Source organism: Onthophagus taurus, chromosome 11 (genome assembly GCF_036711975.1).
Source record: "Onthophagus taurus isolate NC chromosome 11, IU_Otau_3.0, whole genome shotgun sequence".
NCBI lineage: Eukaryota > Metazoa > Arthropoda > Insecta > Coleoptera > Scarabaeidae > Onthophagus > Onthophagus taurus.
In genome coordinates, this window is record NC_091976.1 from 9112795 (window position 1) to 9136135 (window position 23341).

The window sequence follows — 23341 nt, forward strand, 5'->3', positions numbered from 1 at the left end:
CGCTCGAATTCGTCAATACTTAATTTTCCCCTTGTTGGCCCTTATTGGTCAACTAGTCTCTTGGCCTTTAACTTGTCTTTGCGGGCATCACTCAACGCAGCCCGTAACCTCTGCTTCCGTGGCGTATTGCAGGACAAGAATTTGTACGTCTGTGTAGCTGTTTAAAAAAGATAAGAGTTGTTACTTTGGAAAGTAAAAGAGTGTTTAAAAAGTAATGTGCCATAATTAAATTATATTATACAGTTTGAAAGATCGATGTCGAAATTTTAATAGTTTTTTATGACTAAAACAAAAACAAAACAAAAAATTTGTTTCTTTTACTTCGACATACAATTAGCATAGGGTTTGAATCCGAAAGCCAGGCATACTTAAAAGTTAAAATATGCTTAAATATTTAAAATGTGTATTATAAGTATAGAAATTTAAACATGATAAGTAAGTATTTCAAAGTACATACAGGGTTTTATAGAGAAACTATGATGGATTTGATACTTTACCAGTATGTGTTGTTGTTACTTCACAGGAAGTTAAAGATGTTATTGACGTTGAAGAACAATCTATAACAAATAAAAATTCTTATTTCACTGAAATCATTATCGAAAATTATTTAAATTGTAAATTATTTTCCATCTTACCAGGTACTACATCTTTCTCAATAACTGAAGCAGTAGCTTCCTCAACGGCGGGAGCAATAGTTTCCTCAGCAGGGGGAGCAATAGTTTCCTTATTACCTGGAGTAATAACTATATCTAAAAATTGGTAAGTAATTTTTCATCTACAGGTAATGTACATGTAAAACTAAATTCGGTCGGAACGGCAGTAGGTAATACTTAGTACTTAGTATCTACTTAGTTCAGGAGAAGTAAACATGGACATCTTAAAATGCAGACTACACACCCTGTAATTGGTGTACAATTGTAATGGGGTTTTGTTTTTCAGGTCCAGCCGGTTACATCCAATTAACCATTTCATTGCTCTAAAATTAATCCATTTTTTTTAAACTTCTTTATAAACTTTTGCTTTCATAAAGTACATACCTGTCACCATCTTTTGGTACTTGTTACGTTTTGTTTGGTTGACGTTCAAGAATGGCAAACTTTTGTTTCGGGATTTGTTTTGTTTTTTTTACAGAGCCATCTAGGAAGAACTTTCCTTTACCACCTTTCCTTCTTATTTTCTAAACATTTTTAAGATTTTAAAAGGTAGATGGGGTTGATTAATTTAGGAATTTAATTGTTCAAATTTTAAAGAATTTTTTTTTTTGAGGATCAATTGGGAATAAAATAGGAATTCGGTTAACTTAGTTAAAACTTTTTTTTAAGTAATATCAGAATAAAGAACAAAAATGGAAGGAGATTTTAGGGAAAAATATAATGTACCACTTTTTTTGGTAATATGAGTTTTTTAAAGTTATAAAACGAAAACACGACAAAATTTAACTCTCTTTCGTCAGTAGTGTAAGAATGCCGGTTCTAGAGCGGAAGTTAATCCTGCCAATCCTGCGGTGACGTCACGCCTCAATGTATTAGGTATAGGGGGGGATACCAACCAAAGTTTGGGGGAAAAAAAATTAGGTTGGTATTAAAAGTAACTAGAGATCTAGGGATTTTTAGAAAATTAAATAGAAAAATTTAAATACAATGGCGCCACCTATGATTGAGTGGTGTAAGTACTAGATTTAGGAATTTTTTATAAAATTAAACAGAAAAATTTAAATATAATGACGCTAGCTATGATTGAGAATTGAACTGTAAATTAGCGTAACTTGAGCTGAAAAATTAAATGGTGGTGGTGGTGGGAATATAGGATTAAAAATAAAAAAAAATCATTACATTTCAAATTAACAATAAATTATATTAGCATAATATATAAAAAAACCAATATATAATATAATCTGTGATTAACTTGAAATGACTACATTTAAGAAATAGATGCCGATGGAATTTCATCATTTGAACCAATATTCTTCTTCTTCTTCTTTATAAATTCAATTTTTTGCACAGTACATGTCTTGTTAAGTTCAAGTTCTCCAAGATATACCAAACACATTTCACGTAGTTCAACAATTTCAGCATCGGAAATCACTTCAGCAATACGTTTAGGTAGAAACACAATAAATCCAGCTTCCAGTTCAACAATTACCATAGGCCAAGCTCGGCTTGGAATACGTTTAGCTGCTACAATTGGATACGGTATATGTAAATGTAAATCACTCACTTTTTTCTTAGGTAAAAATTCACACTGTCCTAAACGATTTAGATGTTCCATCTTTTCAATAAGCGGTGTATAAACTTCAAGTGAACAGCTTGGAGTGTAAGTTCGGAATGAATAAATTTCGCACTAGGCGGTAGAGATAATGTAACCGCAAAAAAAAATAATGTGGTTAGACGCAATAACATCTCTCTAGATAAACAAATTTCCAATAACAACTGTTGATAAAATTAAAAAAAATAAAATTATCAAAAGGAAAATTCGAGAAACAATAGAAATTACTCACAGTATAAAAAATAAATCGATCCTAAGTGTTCCCAACACATCCCAATGGTTGGTAAACCATGTTCTCCACAATCTCAATATGATTGCGATGGGCAACATCCCGTAAAGCTCAAATACATGAATTCTTTTTTTAGTCTTAAATTCACAACCTCGGCTGCTGAATCAAACAGGCTTGATGGCTGTTTATAACTCATCTTTTTATAATTTGATGTTTATGTTCTGGTTTAGATTGAAGTAATTCTATAATGTCTTTTTCACCACATTTTATATTAATTTTCTATTTGTCCTATTTCCCGATGTTGTCATCCGAAGAAATTTATCTGTTTTTTTGTGGTAATTTGTTTTTCGTGGTATTTCGTTTGTTCGCCACTGTATTTTTTTGCAGATGTATTTCTCAGTTGTGATAATTGCGGTTTTTGTGGTTTTACTTTATTATGCACGTGTTATTTTTTTATTTTATTATCTATTTACTTAGAATAACATTTTAATCAGTTGTGTCCCACAGATTGATTTCATCGGTTCTATATCGGTTAAAAATGGAAAATTTTAATCAAATTGGTGCGTCATTGAATAGTAAACTTGATTTACTTAACAATATATATGCAAGATCCAGTAAAACCTTGGTAAGAGTCTCCCGTTTGGAGTGTAATAGAGTATATCGTATAATAGGAATTGAGAGACATGTTAATTCGAGTAGTACATATCCCAAAGTTTTAATTGAATTGGAGGATTTTAAAGTCTATATACCTAAATGTTATGAAGATGAGATATTAAAGGATGATACGTTTACAATTTTAACATCTTCAATCTATCGGATTGATCTTTAAAGGTTCTACCTATCTAATGGATATTTTAAATTTTGTAAATTTAAATGAAGTTTAATTTTTTTTATAATGTGAGTATTTCTATTGTTTCTCGAACTTTCCTTTCGATAATCTTTATTTTTTATCTTTTTATCTTTTACCAACAGTTGCTATGGAAAGTTTGTTAACCACAAGCGGAAATGCGCGTGAAAAAACAACTATATTTTAAATAAAAAACAATGTATTAAATGAAAAAATTTATTTAAACCAATAAAATGTATATTTAATCTTTACAATAAATTTTCATTAGAAATCCAACTGTTCTGAGACGAATCAAAACCTAACCATTTCACGTACAATCTATCCCCTTTCCTCCTTCTTATCACTTTTTCAACGAGATAAACGTCAGGTTGTTTAGATAAACTGAGCTCAAATTCATAAAATGCTCCTGAAATGGGTTGACCATTCATATCCTCCAACAAATATGTTACAGGTTTGTTATTTGAACTTTAGCAATTTTAAACAATTCAGTAGTCCAATTTGGTAGGTATCCTTTATCGAAAACATGTTTATGTCTACTGATTCGTACCGTATCACCAACTTTAGACTTTCATTTACCAGTAATTTTTACGAAATTGTAGACTGTACTGAGAAGCTGATTTTCAATAGATTTAGAATTTATTAAATTAGGAGCTAGGAGCTAGCTTTGTAGTCCTATGCTTTGAAGCGTTATAAATTTTAGCTACGTCATTCAAAAGATGTAACCATTTATGATTCCCGTAAAGACTAAAGTATTTATAGAGCCTTCTGTTTTATCTGACCAACCGCTTTTATCGGCACCGATACTTTTTCGAACTGAAAAGCGGTTGGATGGGTAAAACAGATTGGTACAGATAAATTTTAACAGGCCGGTTTTAACCGATCTGTTTTATCTGACCAACCGCTTTTATCGGTTGTAACACCGATACTTTTTCAAACTGAAAAGCGGTTGGATGGGTAAAACAGATTGGTTTCTGATCAAATTATACCGTTGACGGATGGAATTCTTATAGTTACTGGGGGACGTTAAGGATTGTCACAGGTTGTTATATAAACTGTTTTAACAGATAAATTTTAACAGGCCGGTTTTAACCGATCTGTTTTATCTGACCAACCGCTTTTATCGGTTGTAACACCGATACTTTTTCAAACTGAAAAGCGGTTGGATGGGTAAAACAGATTGGTTTCTGATCAAATTATACCGTTGACAGATGGAATTCTTATAGTTACTGGAGGACGTTAAGGATTGTCACAGGTTGTTATATAAACTGTTTTAACAGATAAATATTAACAGGCCGGTTTTAACCGATCTGTTTTATCTGACCAACCGCTTTTATCGGTTGTAACACCGATACTTTTTCAAACTGAAAATCGGTTGGATGGGTAAAACAGACTGGTTTCTGATCAAATTATTCCGTTGGCGGATGGAATTCTTATAGTTACTGGGGACACTCTACGGACTGTGGAGGATATGGTTGGAACAAACCCCATTAAAACAAGGAACCATACATCTGAACATTTGTTTCAAGAGCAATATATAGCAGTAACAACCCCTTTAGAAAAAACAAATTCGAGACTGCATGTATACATATAAACCATTGAGTGGTGAGGTGTTGGTAATCATAAACTAACAGGATATCCACATTGATAAAAAAATGTGGTCAGCCACAGAGAAAAACAACTGTGCAGATGCAGGTGCAGGACGTTATAGACAAACAGGATGTCCACAATGATAAAATGTGGTTATCCGTGGAAAAAAACAACTACCATTGACTATATATATGACGTCCATGCTATGCACACACATTAGTTACCATCATGACATTCAGACGTACGGCAGTTGTAGATATTCAAGGTGTTCAAGTCGATTCAGAATTTGAAGCCAGAGAAGTCACTCTCATAGATTTAGACACATCCCACACGTTACATCTACATCTTCAGTCAAGCAAACCATTCCGAGCGCTGAACGAAAAGGACCAGAAGTCTTGTAGATATTTAGAACGGCATCATCATCGATTGGGTTTTAACGATGGCTGGATCAGGCAAGGTATGGGTTTGAAGCTGCTCGATGATACCATTTCAAACTATGATCTTATCTATGTGAAGGGGAACCAGAAGGCACATTTTTTGAAAAATCGTCCATGCCATCCAAATCGATGTTGTAGGAATTTAAAGATTATCGACCTATCGCTAGAAAAATGTAATGTAGCCGAAGAGATTAAATTAAATGTTTCGTTAGATGTGTGTTGGTGTCATAACGGGTTCCCAGCCGTATGTTCGCAAAACAACGCATTAATATTAAAAAATTATGTAAACCAATCGAAATTTATGCTGTAAACCAATGAAAATGTATTGTACTATAAAAAATAAATATATATATTTTGTAAACTATTGAACTTTCATTCATTCAGTCCTTAACATACAACAAGTTAAGATGTACCCTAAGCTGATAATGATACATTAAAGCTACTGTTAAAACCCCGATGTGGTAATTTGGATGTTTATACAAATTTAAACTATAAACATATAACGCGTAAGTGGAACTTTACTAAAATTCAATGGGGTTTGTTCCAACCATATCATCTACAGTCCGTAGAGCTATTTAGAAAGGGGTTTAACGTTTGGTCTGAGCATATAAATTTACAATTTCAAAAAACTTATCGAGATATTAACATTTTAATCGGGTTCCGAAGTGTGAATCATACACTTATCCAAAATCCTAGGATAAATTGCCCCGCTAAATTTGATTGTAAAGGAGGTGTGCTAGCTCACGCAGAGTATCCGAGTATACATAAAGTTAAAGTTGAAATTCATATAGACATAGACGAGAATTAGAATTTCACTAATAATAACGAAAATGAAGTCAATTTATTACCTGTTATTATACATGAAATTGGTCACTCTTTAGGATTAGATCATAATAATCGAAATGATTCCGTAATGTATGCATATTATGGTGGAGTTGAAACCTTCACTTGTTTATCACTTGATAAACCTAGTATCTCTACAACAACCTCAATTCCCACTACAAATAGAACTCAAACTTCGACTACAAAAAGAACAACAACAACAAGAACAACAACAGTAAGGCCATCACCATCAACAACAACAACAATAAGGTCAACATCAGTCTCAACTGTAAACGTCTCCCATATATGTGATGTGGATGAAAAGTTCACAGCATTTTTAATTTACGATAAAATAGTCTACGTTTTCTTTAAGCAGTGGGTTTGGTTAATTGATCTAAAGACTAAAAAACCGATTCAATCCGAAGCTGTAAACATTTTAGATTGGATACACCCCTTGAGAGGGGTTTTAGACAATAGCGACTATGACTATGTAGTGTCAGTAGATTCCAATGGCCTATTCACATTTATTATCAAAAATGAAATATATATAATTGAAATTAAGAGTTTAACTGTAAGGTATAAATATAGATTTTCTGAAACGGAATTAGGTTTAATTGATGTAAGTAAAATTAGAGGTGTGGTTACCAGTAATTACGGTTTGACATACATCTTTTTCGATAAACATTACATCATCCACGTAGATGAGTACTTTTACAGAAGAAAAAGATTATAATGTCTGCAGATGAATTCTTTCCGGGAATTCCAAACAACTTCAGTGGTGTATATAAAACGTCTGATGGTTTATTAAATTTCTTTGTTGCGGATATAATTATCCGTTACAATGAATATTTAAAAGAGGTTGTGAGTAGTTCGGAAAAGAATCTATCTTTATTGGGTATATCTTGTCCCTATAAGTCTTTAATTGATCAACTCAAATATACAGTGCTAGCGTAAAGTAACCCCCCCCCTGTTTAACTTCTGAACAGATTGAGATATCAATATGAACAAAAAAACGTCAGTTTCTATATTTTATCAGCACAAATATTTTCTTATGGAAAATTTTGGTATCACTTTTAGTTTTTCCGGAAAATGGAACAGCTTTGTTTTTTTAAATGGAATACCCAGTATATTATGGTATCTTTCGAAAGAATAAAACAATACGAATTCAACGATACCTCACAATCAAATATCGTTTTATTAGTTTTTTACATAAAAATTAAACAAAATGCGGAATTTCGCCGGAAAAACCAACGTATCTTCGTTGACTACCTGTCGAGATACAATGGGCCAGATAAATGGTGGACGGTCAGTTAAAGGTCGGTCTACGCTCGGATTAAGCAGGGTTAAAATCGGCAATTCTTTTAGAATGTTTTTATGAAACAATCAATACAAGAAAAGGATAAAAAGAAAGTTCTTTTTAAAACTTCTAAGAAAAAATTGTCATAACAACAATTTTAAAGTTTGTAGGTACTTTGAAATTTTGTATTTAAGGCAGCATGCAAATATTTTCCTTCATTTCTATCTTTGAATTCTACCCGACCAAGTATAACCAAAGAAAGGCGAGATCAAAATGGCTAGAAGGAGTTTAGAGCACAATATCGAAGCAATTTTAATATTCGCTCGTGCTGACAGAAATCTACATGAAACAGGGCGACAATTTAAGGAACGATTTCCTGAACATCCAATTAGTCGAAAATATTTAAGAGAGCTTGTGAATAAGTTTTTGGAAACTGGAAGCGTCGAAGACCGCAAAAGAACTGGTCGTCAGATATTAACAGAAGTATTTAATGTGCCCATGATGTCGTCTGCTGCTATCGCATCAACGTGTGATGTGTTAAATATTTCCGCGTCGTTGTTGGAAGACGTGGAAATACTTAAAGAAGAATAAATATCATCCATTTTAATCCACATTATGCGCCAATGGTACGAAATTATCTTGATAAAAATTTTAATGGACAACAAGATCACCAGATCTGACACATTTAGATTTCTTTTTATGGGGTTATTTAAAATTCAAGGTATATGAAATTCCGTTGGGTAGTATTGAGGATTTAAAACAAAAAATTATTGACGTCTGCCAAAATATTGATCACATGTTAAGCCGTGTGAGAGAGGAAACACTACAAAGATGGTACCACTGCCTAGAAATTCAAGGTAATCATATCGAACAATTTACTTAATATTTGATTCTTAATAAATAAAAAAATCTTTTATTATTCAATAACAACACTACGTTACCTATACTAGCAAAATCTTTAATAAGAAAATTTCATTTCTTATATTGACTTTTTTTCTTTATAAATATTTTTTGATAAAATATGATTAATTCATAAATTTAATATACTTCCAAACAACTTTTATTTCATTTCTAAAAAAAATAAGTAATTGAACTTGCAATTTTAAATCCGTCTTAGCTCGAGCGTATACCGACCGTCCACCATTTACCTGGCCGATTGCATTTCGACAGGTAGTCGACGAAGGTACGTTGGTTTTTCCGGCAAAATTCCGCATTTTGTTTAATTTTTATGCGAAAAACTAATAAACCGATATTTGGTTGTGAGGTACCGTTAGATTCGTATTGTTTTCATCTTTCGGAAGATACCATAATATACTGGGTGTTCCATTTAAAAAAACAAAGTTGATCTATTTTCCGGAAAAACTAAAAGTGATGGCAAAATTTTCCATAAGAAAATATTTGTGCTGATAAAATATAGAAACTGACGTTTTTTTGTTCATATTGATATCTCAATCTGTTCAGAAGTTAAACAGGGGGGGGGGTTACTTTACGCTAGCACTGTATATCGTCTACAATAATTTCATCAAATATCACAATTCCAGCGGAAAATTAAATATGTTATGTATCAAATGTGATTTAATCTATGTAACGACAAACTTATTTGGGTTCTATGTAAATAAAAATTTTTCCACTTGTTTATACATTTGTGGTTTTTTGTTTTTTGAAGTAGAATTAATTATCTTGTCCAACTGTCATCCGTTTGTGGTTTCTTGTTTATGTTTGAAACTACTATCTGTTTTTCACCGCAATTATCTACAACTTGTTTTATTATTTAAAGACAATAGATATATAAAGGATGCTCTGGTTACCGAAAAGTTAATAGCATTTGTTCGTGATCGCGTAGACACCGTGTTATTTTTTATTTCCGAAAGTGAAAAGAAAAAACTCTAAACATGTTTATTTGTGAGTTCTGTCAAGTGTCTTTTACGGCGAAACATAATCTTGACAGGCATATGCGAGGTAAACATGGTCAAACTAATTTCGATTGTACCGTGTGTGGAGGAAAATTTTCAAGACGAGATAACTTGAACGTACATCTGAAACGATCTCATGGGTTATCTATGAAACGTCAAGCACCACCACCACCACCACCATTACCATCAACCATCGAACATCGATCAAATCTAGAGATGGAAGTTCCCGGTACATCTACTAAACATCAATCAAATTTGGAGATGGTAGTACCAACACCATTAACATCCCCACCACCACCACCACCACCACTAGGTAATAAACGTCATCGATATTCAGCACGTCTAGAGTCCATAATCGAAAACGATGGAAGGGTATGTCAAGTTTGTGGCGATTTACTACCATCATTTATCTCGCTTGAATGTCATCTTAGAACTGAGCATGTTGAAATAATCGATGATATTGTTAGAAAATTTAAGTCTTGCTATAAAAATAGGGTAGTTTGCTATAGAATTGATGGAGCTCAACCTGATGATGATATACCGTCATATCTATTGAAATGTTGTGACACAGTTAATCGACTGATTGAACAACATCTCAATAGGAATGGTTCGGTAAAAGCTCAGATTGAGTTATTAGCAAATTATATTAAGTCCGGATTTGATGATGATGACGGGAATGAGGAAATTATTATGTCGGAGAAAAATTTTAATACAAAATTTAGAGTTATCACTGCCGCCACTGTGTTGAATGAGGTTTATGATGAGATGACTCGGGATGTTCTAAATCAAAGCGAAGAGTTTCAGGAGCGTGGGTCAGGGTGGGCTTTCCACTCTATATCTCACCTGCCCCTGAACATCAATAAATTTGAGCCCATACCCGGGTCATCATATATTCGTTTACCTCATGATATCGAAAAGAAAAAGGCATGCATCAATATTAAGAATTATGAAGACGATGCATGTCTAGCGTGGTGTTTGATGGCAGCTCTTTATCCCGCAAATCATAGTCAAGATCGGACTTCAAGCTACCCTCACTATAGTGAAACCCTTAATTTACAAGGTATTAGATTCCCCATTACTTTTAAAGACATTGTTAAAGTGGAAAAGTTGAATAATTTAAGCATTAATGTATATGAGTTAGTTAGGAATTCGAATAAGTATACGGTGGAAGGACCAATTTATTTTACCAAACAAAGACGTGAAATTCATATAAATTTACTCTATTTATATAAAACCGGCGGGAAAGGTCATTTTGTATTAATTAAGAACCTATCCAGGCTTATATCACGTTAGTTTTCACACCATGAGCATTCTATACACTTTTGCGATGGATGTTTAACCCGATTTCCATCTGCTGAAAAATTAATTACACGTCAAAATCACGATTGTAATCATATAAAAACAATTGTTCCCACGATAAATTTAAAATCAAAACCTAATTATTTTGGCTTACACACTCCCGAAAATATTTTATCATTTAATAACTATAAATTCACACAGATGGCCCCGTTCGTTATATATGCAGACTTCGAATCGATTCTACAACCAATCGATTTTTGTGAGCCCAATTCATCTAAATCTTTTACCGAAAAAGTTGAGATGCATCAACCCTATAGTTTCGCTTATTATATCGTTTCCACGATTGATAGTAGTTTTAATAAATTTGAAACGTATACAGGACTTGATGCATCTCACGTTTTTATCACAAAATTAATCGATGATGTTAAATTTATCTATAATAAATACTTGAAAACCGTAAAACCAATGATACCTTTAACAACCGATGAGCAACGCAATTTCGATTCAGCTGAAAATTGTTATATTTGTCAAAATCCTTTCACATCTGACCAGGTTAAGGTACGCGATCATTGTCATATTGGTGGTAAATACCGGGGACCCGCCCATGCAAATTGTAATCTAAATTTCAAACTTCCAAATTCTATTCCAATATTCTTTCATAATTTTAGCGGTTATGATTGCCATTTATTTATTAAAGAAATGGCTGATGCTGATGAATATGGACTTGATGTATTGCCGAACAATAAAGAAAAATATATCAGTTTCAGTAAAAGAGTGTTTGTCGATAAATTAATCAATGAAGATAAAACTGTTGAAAATATTTTTTTAAAATTAAGATTTGTTGATTCGTTTAGATTTATGGCATCTTCATTAGACTCTTTAGCCGGTAACCTCGAAATAAATGACTTTATCAATATACGTAAATTCTTTCCACACCCGGAACATTTTAAATTGTTAACGAAAAAGGGTGTATTTCCATACAATTATATAGCCTCTTTCGACAAACTAAATGATACATCACTACCATCTAAAAGCATGTTTTACAACAAATTAAATTTAGAAGACATAAGCGATGAGCAATATTCGCACGCTCAATGTGTGTGGAAAGAATTTAATTGTCAAAATTTGAAACAATATTCCGACTTGTATTTAAAGACAGATGTTCTTTTATTGACTGATGTATTTGAAAAATTCAGGCAAGTTTGTTTTAAAACTTACGATTTAGATCCCGCGCATTATTATACGGCACCGGGGCTATCTTGGGATGCCATGTTAAAATTCACCAAAATTAAATTAGAATTATTGACGGATATAGATCAAGTTCATTTTATTAAGAAAGGTATCCGTGGAGGTATTTCTCAATGCTCCCTACGGTACGCTAAAGCTAATAATAAATATATGGATAATTATAACCCCAATTTCCCATCATCGCATTTAATGTATTGGGACGCGAATAATTTGTATGGATGGGCGATGTCGCAATATTTACCGGTTTCCAGTTTCAAGTGGTTAAATGATACCCAAATTCTAAATTTTAATTTTAATAATATATCAGATACTTCAGATTACGGTTACATTTTAGATGTAGATATCGAATACCCCGAGTATTTGCATGATACGCATAATGATTTACCTTTTTTATGTGAAAACATTTTACCACCTAACGGTAGATGTGAAAGCGATAAAAGATTGATTCCAAATTTATTTAATAAAACAAATTATGTTGTGCATTATAGAAATTTAAAGCAGGCCGTTGCTAACGGTCTTAAAGTTTCTAAAATTAATAGAGTTTTATCGTTCAGACAGTCTACCTGGTTGAAATCTTACATCGATAAGAATACAGCATTACGCCAATCCGCTAATAATTCTTTTGAAAAAGATTTTTTCAAGTTAATGAATAATGCGGTTTTTGGTAAAACCATGAAAAATGTAGATAAGCGAGTCGATGTAAGATTAGTGACCAGTTGGGATGATGTTCATACTAGCGAAATCTCCGGTCGTCCTCGTTTAGGAGCTCGGAGTTTAATTGCGAAATTAAATTTTAAAAGCATAAGCATATTCACAGAAACGTTTTCGGCAATTCAAATGGATCGTCTCCATGTCGTTTACGATAAACCTCTATATGTTGGTTTTACGGTTTTAGAATTGTCTAAATTGTTAATGTATAATTTTTATTATGATTTCTTAAAACCAAAGTACGGTGAATCTATTCGCTTATATTACATGGATACCGATAGCTTCACCGTACTAATTGATTCCGATGATGTTTATAGAGACGTGAAATTGAATTTAGATAAATTTGACACATCGAACTACAGTCCTGATAATCAGTTTGACATACCGTTACATAATAAAGCTGTTTTGGGTAAAATGAAAGACGAGAATTGCGGAAACATAATGGTTGAATTTATCGGTTTGAGATCTAAAGTGTATGCGAATAGGGTCGCTGATGGTCGGGTTACAAAGAAATCTAAAGGTGTTAAGAAAGCTATTGTTAAACATAACATATCTTTTCAAAATTATTTAGATTGTTTAAATTCAAAATCGGTTTTATTTAAAAAACAAACGTTATTTAGAAGTTTCAATCATAACATATTTACAGCATTACAAAATAAATTGGTTCTATCACCAAATGACTCCAAGCGATATATTTGTAATAATGGAATTAATACATTCGCTTGGGGTCATTATAGTATTAATGACGATAGTACATAGTTTAATTTTAAGTTAATTTATTCGTAGTTATTGTAATTTATTGAAAAGTTCTCGATGGTTTAATTGTTTATTCGCTTTATTTTCTGTTTACATCACACTTTAGCTATGGTTCAAATCTCATTGGTAAGTATGTTAATTTACACCATCGAGATTTTTTTTATTGTTTTAATTCAATTGCAGGATTTTAAAGTCTATATACCTAAACGTTATGAAAATGAGATTTTAAAGGACGATACGTTTGCAATTTTAAAATCTTCAACCAATTCTTTGTGAATTTAAAACTAGAAAAAGAATTCATGTATTTGAGCTTTACGGGATGTTGCCCATCGAAATCATATTGAGATCGTGGAGAACATGGTTTACCAACCATTGGGATGTGTTGGGAACACTTAGGATCGATTTATTTTTTATACTGTGAGTAATTTCTATTGTTTCTCGAATTTTCCTTTTGATAATTTTATTTTTTTTAATTTTATCAACAGTTGTTATTGGAAATTTGTTTATCTAGAGAGATGTTATTGCGTCTAACCACATTATTTTTTTTTTTTGCGGTTACATTATCTCTACCGCCTGGTGCGAAATTTATTCATTCCGAACTTACACTCCAAACTGTTCACTTGAAGTTTATACACCGCTTATTGAAAACATGGAACATCTAAATCGTTTAGGACAGTGTGAATTTTTACCTAAGAAAAAAGTGAGTGATTTACATTTACATACACCGTATCCAATTGTAGCAGCTAAACGTATTCCAAGCCGAGCTTGGCCTACGGTAATTGTTGAACTGGAAGCTGGATTTATTGTGTTTCTACCTAAACGTATTTCTGAAGTGATTTCCGATGCTGAAATTGTTGAACTACGTGAAATGTGTTTGGTATATCTTGGAGAACTTGAACTTAACAAGACATGTACTGTGCAAAAGATTGAATTTATAAAGAAGAAGAAGAAGAATATTGGTTCAAATGATGAAATTCCATCGGCATCTATTTCTTAAATGTAGTCATTTCAAGTTAATCACAGATTATATTATATATTGGTTTTTTATATATTATGCTAATATAATTTATTGTTAATTTGAAATGTAATGATTTTTTTTTATTTTTAATCCTATATTCCCACCACCACCACCATTTAATTTTTCAGCTCAAGTTACGCTAATTTACAGTTCAATTCTCAATCATAGCTAGCGTCATTATATTTAAATTTTTCTGTTTAATTTTATAAAAAATTCCTAAATCTAGTACTTACACCACTCAATCATAGGGGGCGCCATTATATTTAAATTTTTCTATTTAATTTTCTAAAAATCCCTAGATCTCTAGTTACTTTTAATACCAACCTAATTTTTTTTCCCCCAAACTTTGGTTGGTATCCCCCCCTATACCTAATACATTGAGGCGTGACGTCACCGCAGGATTGGCAGGATTAACTTCCGCTCTAGAACCGGCATTCTTACACTACTTTCGTCATTCAGCGGTATAACGTGTAACATCGTGAAAAAAATTAGTCGTCGACATTTTGAAAATTTGAGTTTTGAGAAGTTTAGTCGAGATTATTAATCCATAATTTTTGGGAGAATCACGCATGTTATAGTATTAAATCATAATTGATCGTTTGTGATTTTGGTAACAGAAGTTTATTCTGGATTTAGTTGTACTGCAAAGAAAAAATTGTTTGATAGCCTCAGAACATCCACGAGGTACGTTAAAATTAATTTTCTTATCCTAATTTTCAGTCATTCATTCATTCATACTTTAGATTTCATTCAAAATCTTTCATGCTATTGAAAAAAAAAAAAAAAAAAAAAATTATAAAAAATAAAAAAAAAAAACTTAAAACTATCTTAAAACTATTGGATTTTTTTTCTTAATTAATTTTAATTGGTTAGGCTTTTGGAGGGAGCATTTTAAGAAAATTTTCTTCATCCACCTCGTGGGGAATAAAATCACGAGGTCATTCAGTCACCTAAAAATCCCCAAAATAAGTATCCTGAAGGAAGAAGGCGTTATCAGAAATATCCTACCTTAAGTTCTTCCTGGATGGTCATCTGGAGATTCTTTATGGTAATCTTATTCAAGGAAAAGGTCAGACGTTAAGTTTTGTTATAAAACATTCAAGAAACAATTTACTATTTTGGAAATTTAATTTAAATTATCTTTGTTTCATTTTTTTTTATTATTATTAAATTCATTAATCTCTTGATATTCTTTTGTAAAATTTTAATTGGAATTTTTTTTTCTTTTCGATTCATAAAAATTCGTTCTAAATTAAATTTAATTTTATCAGACGAATACGGAAATTTATATATTTTTTTTTGCTTTGACTTTCTGATTTGGAATAATTTAATTTTCATATTCACATTTTCCAATTTCAATCATCATTTTTTTTTATATTTAATTTTAATTTTCATTTATTATTTTGGTTTGTGTATTACAAACTTTTATATATATATATATATATTTTTTTTTCCTCCAATATATTTCGTATTATTTTGTTTGCTATTCTTGAATTTCAATTATTTACTGTTGTGTTTGTCTCATCCTGTATACCTGAAAATTTTGAATTTTTAATATCTTCTTTTCGCCATTATTGTGTTATCGTGGTTTATTCAATGGCGTGGCGCTGTATAAATAAATCACCCCTTCTCCATTGAGCTGGTCGAGGTACCGCGATAAAATTCACTTTTCAAAATTAAAGTTAGGAAAATTGGGTGGGATAAGTTGAGTATAGGCATAGTATATATTTTTGTGATACAGCGGCAACATACTCTAAACATTCTTATCTTTTTTATTGTTGATGGACTACTGCACATCGGGACAATACAATAGGTTCCCTTGGAGGTCATAATTCTACAACTATTACTACCTAAAAAAACTAAACAACTAATTGATTAAATGAACTAAATCTATTAATTAAATATCTATAATACAAATAAAAAATACAAAAAATGTACAAATAATGTAATAATAATGTTGGTAGTAGATACCAAAAGTTTAAAACTACTCAACTAAAGTAAAAACCAATATAAGAAATTACTTATTATTAAAAAAATACTACCAACTAATTAAAACAAATATTAATAATTATTAAAAATCAGCACAGGCAAAACACTACTTGAGGACAAAGTTAACACTTGAGCCCACAACAGCTCACAAATTTATCTTTTCAAGAGTCCAAGAAGGGTGAGTAGAGTAGGGGGATTCTTTGGAAGTCAATGGTAGTAAGATTTCATGATAACGGCGGTCATTTTGGAGTTGATCGGACAGTAGCCAGGATCAAGAGAAATTATTGGTTTCCGCGAATGAAGAGGTATGTTAGAAGATACATTGCGAGTTGTTTTGTTTGTTTGATGAACAAGCAACCCAGAGGACGACAACCAGGGTTTCTTCATCCGTTACCTGTAACCAAACGACCATTTGCAAGGATTCATTGGGATCACTGTCACAATCGATTCCTTTACGAAATTCGTTAAGGTGTATTCGGCGCGAGACACTAGAGCTCAAACGACTATAAAATGCGTTAAAAAGTTTATTAATGATTTTGGAATATCTTTAATGTACGTGGTGGATCGTTGAACATGCTTTACGGCTGAGGTGTTCAAGGAATTCTGTACGAAACATGGTACTGACATAAATTACATTTCACCTCGACATCCACAAGCAAATGGACAAGCTGAGATAGTGATGGAAACGTTGGTAAATTCTGATCAGTTAGTGATCAGTACGGCAGCAAGTGAAGATGCTTGGGACCTCACTCTGTCACTAGTCGAGAGAAACATGAATAGTGCGGTAAACAAGTCCACGAAGTATGCTCCGTACGAGACCGTATTTGGGTATATTCCACATTTTATTGATGCCAGATTGGAACGAGAATTGAGAGATTAATGAGACAGACAATGCTATTAGTGACGTTCAGGAAATGGTTCAAAGAAACATTGAGAGGGCACAGGAATCATACAAGAGGCAGTATGACAGAAAGCGCTGCCGGGCAGTAGATTATACCGTTGGTGACATTGTAGTAATGAAATCCTGTCCAAAACCAACTGGAGAGTCCACTAAGCTACAATCTAAGTACAGAGGACCCTTAACAATAATTGAAGTCCTACCTAACGACACGTATAGGGTTACTAAGTTACCGGAGATAGGAGGAAGATTGTGGACAGCAACGGCCCATGTAAGTCAATTGAAAATCTACAGAAATCACGAGGAAAGTGATACTGATAGTGACGGCGTAAGTGAGAAAGATAAAGAGTCCGAAGAGGAGAAGAAGAAAGAAGACGACCGAGGACAAGATGAAGAGTCCGAAGAGGAGAAGGAGAAAGAAGAGGACCGTGCACAAGGAAAAGGAAGAGCGAGAAGGCAACGGAAAACTCCTGCAGCCTTGAGGGACTACGTTTGTGAATAGGTGTGTGCACGTGTCCTAAACTAAAGTTTGTGCGTGAGTGTACGAAAATTATAATATTTGTTTTAGTTTAAAAAGTTTTCTCAGGAGAGAAAAACCGTCAGGAGAAGCCGAGTTTTAGAAACCGTCAAAAGAACATTCGAGAACGATTGAAATGGTGGGGACACGAGCAAGCGACGTCAACAGTTAGTCGTAACCGGACGGTTGTAAGGTGTGAGTCTATTCTTGTAACCTAACCTCACTTGTATATATCTTGTCTATATTGATTAAATACATATTTTTTTGTTCCTGGTCAGATGACAAGCGCTAACGTACGCATCACTTGCCATTCCGTTGATTCCGTTGGCACATATAATACAGGGTAGTCAATTTAACGTGAGGCAAGCGGTTATCTCAAAAATTTGATTGATTTTTCAATCAATTTCATTTTTATGTAAAATGAACCAAATCAAAGTTGTTCTGTGCGAAGGGGGAAACCATATGACGATAACATTTTTTGACCTTGACCTTATTTTCAAGGTCATATGAAGGTCACGGCCAATTTTTTAAATGGCACCCTATGTTTTTGATTGCAAAATCTGAATCTATCGATAAAAGTAAAATAATTAAAAAAAAAAAATTACAGTGTGGTTTTGCCAGTACGACGGCGAAACATATTTTATAGACAAAATCTAAATAATTTATTCATTTAAATGGTTTTAAATATTGTTTATTTATAATAAAATGATTAAACTGTACTATTAGTCAACAACAAGTATAAAATTTATAATAAATGTTCAAATATTTCCACATCCACTTCAATACAGTTATTAACCCTTCTATTAAAACTTTCTTTACATCTTAAAAGGTTTTCTTGACTACTATTTCTGCATGCATTTCTTATCCGCTTTTTCATGTTTTCTGGCGTAGTCGGTACTTCGCGATAAACATTATCCTTAAGGACACCCACAAAAAAAAATCAAGAGATGTTAAATCAGGTCATCTGGCAGGCCCGGAAATTGGACCTCCCCTTCCAATCCATCGCCCAGCATAGTCCCGATCTAAAGCTTCACATGCAATATGTAAAAAATGTGCTGGACACCCATCATTTTATAGCCACATATTTTGTCTTTCTGCCCTGCTCAAATCTACAAGTAACGTTGGTAAGACGTCATCTAAAAAATTTCGGTACTTCTCCCCATTCAGCATACCATCAATAAAGTATGGACCGATCAATTTATCACCAAATTATGCCACACCAAACATTAACCGATCAAGGTCGTTGATGTTCTACTTCTCGCAACCATCTCGGATTTTCAACGCTAATAGTGCATGTTATGTCTATTGACTTGTCCTTTGTTTGTAAAAGTAGACTCATCCGAGAATAGCACGTTACCAAAGAAATTGAAGTCCAACCGCATTCGTTCTTGTGCCCATTGACAAAATATTAATCGATTTTCAAAATCACCTCCATTGCTGTTGATGCAATGAAATGTGGTATGGGTGATACTTGTTGCGCTTTAATATTCTTAAAATGCTGGTCTTCGATATTCCGGCGTCAATTGCAAGTCGTCGAGTGCTTGAGGATTTACCTCAACGCTAGGTAATATCGCAATTTCCTTTTCTTCCGTAGTTACAGTTGCTCGCCGAGTTTTTTTTCTTGATTCCACATTTCCAGTGTTAGTGAAATCATTCACAACTCTGTAAAAGGTACTTCTCAAAGGTGTATTTCGATCAGGAAAACGTTCTCGATACAAAGCTATACTATCAGCAACTTTTCTACCACATTCTCCATAAATAAAAATTATTTCGACTTTTTCTATCACACTAGAGTATCCATGATTTAATGACTTAGATTAAACACTTTGCCTTAATGTAAAACGATGGAATGAATTCAGAATTTATTGCCAAGCAGTTTTTATACAAATTTTGTTTTACCTGTTACATTTTAAAACAATTCAACTAATTAAGTCTGTGAAAGTATTATTCTGAAAATGCCGACATAAGCAGTTCCACGAACTCTTGTTTTACGCTCTGTTTTATGCGTTATTCTATTATCAAATTGACAAAGACGGAAAAATTACGGAATCTTTTAGACCTCTTTCCATAGGTATCCGAGCCAGGTCACCAGGATTTAAGCGAATTATAAATTAAAAAAGGAACAGAAGGAACTATGCGGGGAGAGGAGGGTTTCGTCCAATCCATGTTCTATTTTCAATGATATCGGTTTAATATTATACATAGATGCATCAGTTAAGTGGCCAGTAAAAGTAAAAAAAAATCGGTTTCGGATGATAGCCACTCCAAGCAGATAAAAAATTTAATTAAAAGCGGATTCTAATGAAGACATGAACACTGATGGTTATTAACAGTACCATGGAATGTTAAAAATTAATTATGCGTTTTAAGTAATTAGTTCGTCTTTTGTTTTTTAAAAAAACGTCTGTAACAAACGATTGTGATTTGTCTATTTGTCTGCTGTATTAATGTGCGACCAACGTTTTTCCACAATTTACCTGTTTTATAGATGCCGCTTTTACGCAACAAAGTTGCGGTTTTCAATAAACCGATCACGAGTTATACGGTTGGCTGTAGGTTTAGCTACCGTATCTTTTTTTGGTTGGTGCTGGTTGGGTTTTCGATAGAAAGAAAACGCTTCAATTTCTCTTAGGGAAGAAGTTCAATCGATAAAAGATCTCGACGAAAACTAAACACTATTACAAGGTTTTCTTATTATATTAGATTCCGAAATCTTACCAAAATTACCTATCATTAGTACATTCCTCAAGTGTCCTGTTACAGCATGTGAATTAATATCTGCCACGTCTGTCATTAATTCACGTGAATGCGTAATATATATCGCTTTTTAGGAAGCCGGCTTAAAATTTGCTTTTTTGTCGAGTGTCGATATAATGTCGAGTCGTGTTGAAAATTCAACGCACTCTTTCGCATATTAAACATTTTAAATAACACCATTGTTGAAAATCCATCAAATCGGGTTTAAATTAAGATTTACATTGCATTACATTACATTACATAGACTACATATCGGGTAGGCGGACCAACCAACCTTGCACCGCGACCCTAAGGATCTATTGTACCCCGAGAGATATCGTTATCAAATTTCACCGTGCAGTCCAATGATCTTAACGAACATTAATACCTAGCTCGGTGAAAGGTCATTCAGATCCTTTGAGGAGATAAACAGCGATCCAAAAATCGAGAATCTGATACGATTAACAGCAGGGCAATGGCATAAAACATGCTCATCCGTCTCTGCTTCCTCCGCACATAGTCCACATTCAATATCGTCGGCTAAACCCAACAACTTGTTGTGTGCTTTTAATCGTCAGTGCCCAATAAAGACACCCATTAGAACTTTTATGCTACTACGAGCATGTCCTAAAATGTCACAGTCCAATCTTATGTTTGGCCATCGCAAATGATACACCAACTGCTGGTTCTGGCACCACAAACACTTTAGCGCTGCCCTCTCGTACTAGGTCATCTGCCGGCAACCCCAGAGTGACCCGGGACACAGATCAGAGAAACTCTGTTATCACAACTCGGTGTATTTAATGTTCTCTTGCAATCATTAACCAGAGCCGACACTGTTTTCGCGGCTTGCAGCGCCTGGAAAGCGGCTTGACTGGCTGAAAAAAGTCGTACTGTTATGTTCTTCACCCCTCTCTCAAGAAGAATTTTAGCACCCATGTCAATAGCAAATACTTCCGCCTGGAATACATTATAGGACGTACCCAGGCTGTAAGCTTGCTTAATTCGAGGTGTCTGGCAGTATACTCCTGGTCCGACTCCTTCCGGCGTTTTTGATCCATCTGTGTACGTACAAATATCTGCCTGAACCAGAGAATTTTCGTTTTTGATCAAGGACTGCCGTTCAGGCAGTACAATATGATATCGAGTATTAATCACTGATAGTAATCCTTCCAAATCTGACGGCATTGATAGCACAGTATCAGTGCTTATAATGTCTTCTGCACCCCATTGGTAGGACATGTCGGAACAGTTTTGAGCATATTGCTTAAATCTGTAAATGGTAGTTCTAGCCACTTTCTCTATATGCAAAAGCAGAGGAGACAGGCCAAGCAGAACATCCGTTGCTAGAGTTGGCGTTGTGCTTATTGCACCAGAGATCGCCAATCCAGCTACTCGTTGAATTCGTGAAAGTTTACTGATAACTGAAGTCTGTCGCACTTTCCTATATCAGGCTGCTGGTTCGTATGTAATCATAGGTCTAACCACAGTCACATAGAGCCAGTACAGTCTTTCAGAGGTAAGACCCCAATTTTTTCCACAAAGGCTGCGACAAATCTACAAGGATACAAAGCTAGACCGCTTTGTGCAAAATTCCCTGCAAATGTCCATTCCATGAGAGAGTTTTGTCTAGGATTACTCCTGGATATTTGACTTCCTTTGAGAAAGGAATTTCTTCACCTTGGATAGTTGGGCGGATTAGTCCATCCACCTTTCGTCTTCCGATAAAGGGCACAACAATTGTCTTTTGCGGGTTTATCGCATACACCAAGCAGAAATGGTATTTAGGGTCACCTGGAGGACTTTAGATATCCTCGATAAATAGGTTCCTTTGACTATAACGACAATGTCATCAGCATAAGCTTCTATTTTTACAAAAACGGCTTCGACTATCGCAATCAGACCGTCAACCAAGAGGGATCAAAGCAGGGGAGAAAACACGGGAAATAGTGTATCGTATCACCGTAGAGTGAAGTAGAAACTGTTCTACTATCAAGCATATTGCGGATCCAACCCGCTATAGTTGCTTCCACTCCCCTGTTAAGAGCAGCTCTTTCAAGAGATTGTGGTATTGTGTTGTTGAACGTACCTTCTATATCCACAAACGCACAAACCAAGATTTCTTTATCCTGCACTGTCCTAGATACTCTATCAAGTAAGCTGTGTAGAGCCACTTCTGCTGATTTTCCCGCTTGATAAGCATACTGGTGGCGACTCAGTGGACCGGATACCAGTGGCACCGTACGGATATAAAGCTCCAGAACTTTTTCAACGGTTGTCAACAGAAATGACGTTAGGCTGATGGGTGGAAAGGCATTAGGAGCAGGGACCGAACGGCCCGCTTTAGGTTTATATGACACCCTTACCTTAATCCATTCTGCCGGTACATATTTCCAGGTGATACTCGCTCTGAAAATTTTTATCAAAATAGCAGGAAAGATATTGTCTTCTCCGGGCGATTTGAACAGCTTCAACGTTTGAATCGCCTGGTCGACGGATGTGCAAGTGACGAGCCACACCCCAATCCATATTTGAGGGGCGCTTTGCAATGTAGGAATAGCCCGCTGTGGTATTATCAGTCCACATCATCAAGCTTCCTAGAGTCTGCATGACGAGGCTTTGCTAGAGTTCGTAAAACTACCGTCAGGCCGCTTAAGTGACCCCAGGAGTAGTGCCGGATCTCTAGCGAGAATCTTGTGAATTCTTGCACTACTGGGTATGTTTTTCACTCCCTCCCAGAACCTCCTCCAAGACTCTCTTTTTGCCTTACGTATA

General features: G+C 34.1%; 1 protein-coding gene across 2 annotated transcripts; it reads left to right on the forward strand.

The window, feature by feature from the left end:
• The first annotated feature begins 10897 nt into the window (after positions 1 to 10897).
• Positions 10898 to 14516, forward strand: LOC139431963 (uncharacterized). 2 transcript variants are annotated; one of them, XM_071200281.1, is made up of 3 exons: positions 10898 to 13534; positions 13592 to 13825; positions 13894 to 14515. In XM_071200281.1, the coding sequence occupies exon 1, from the start codon at positions 10898 to 10900 to the stop codon at positions 13409 to 13411; it is 2514 nt and encodes an 837-aa protein (XP_071056382.1). In that variant the 3' UTR covers positions 13412 to 13534; positions 13592 to 13825; positions 13894 to 14515. The 2 variants fall into 2 exon arrangements, with proteins under 2 accessions (XP_071056382.1, XP_071056381.1); XM_071200280.1 differs by having other exon boundaries at positions 10898 to 13825; positions 13894 to 14516.
• Positions 14517 to 23341: the final 8825 nt, after the last annotated feature.

Coding starts and splice junctions, on each gene's coding strand:
- LOC139431963 (XM_071200280.1), top strand. CDS start 10,898: ATGGCCCCGTTCGTTATATATGCAGACTTCGAATCGATTCTACAACCA.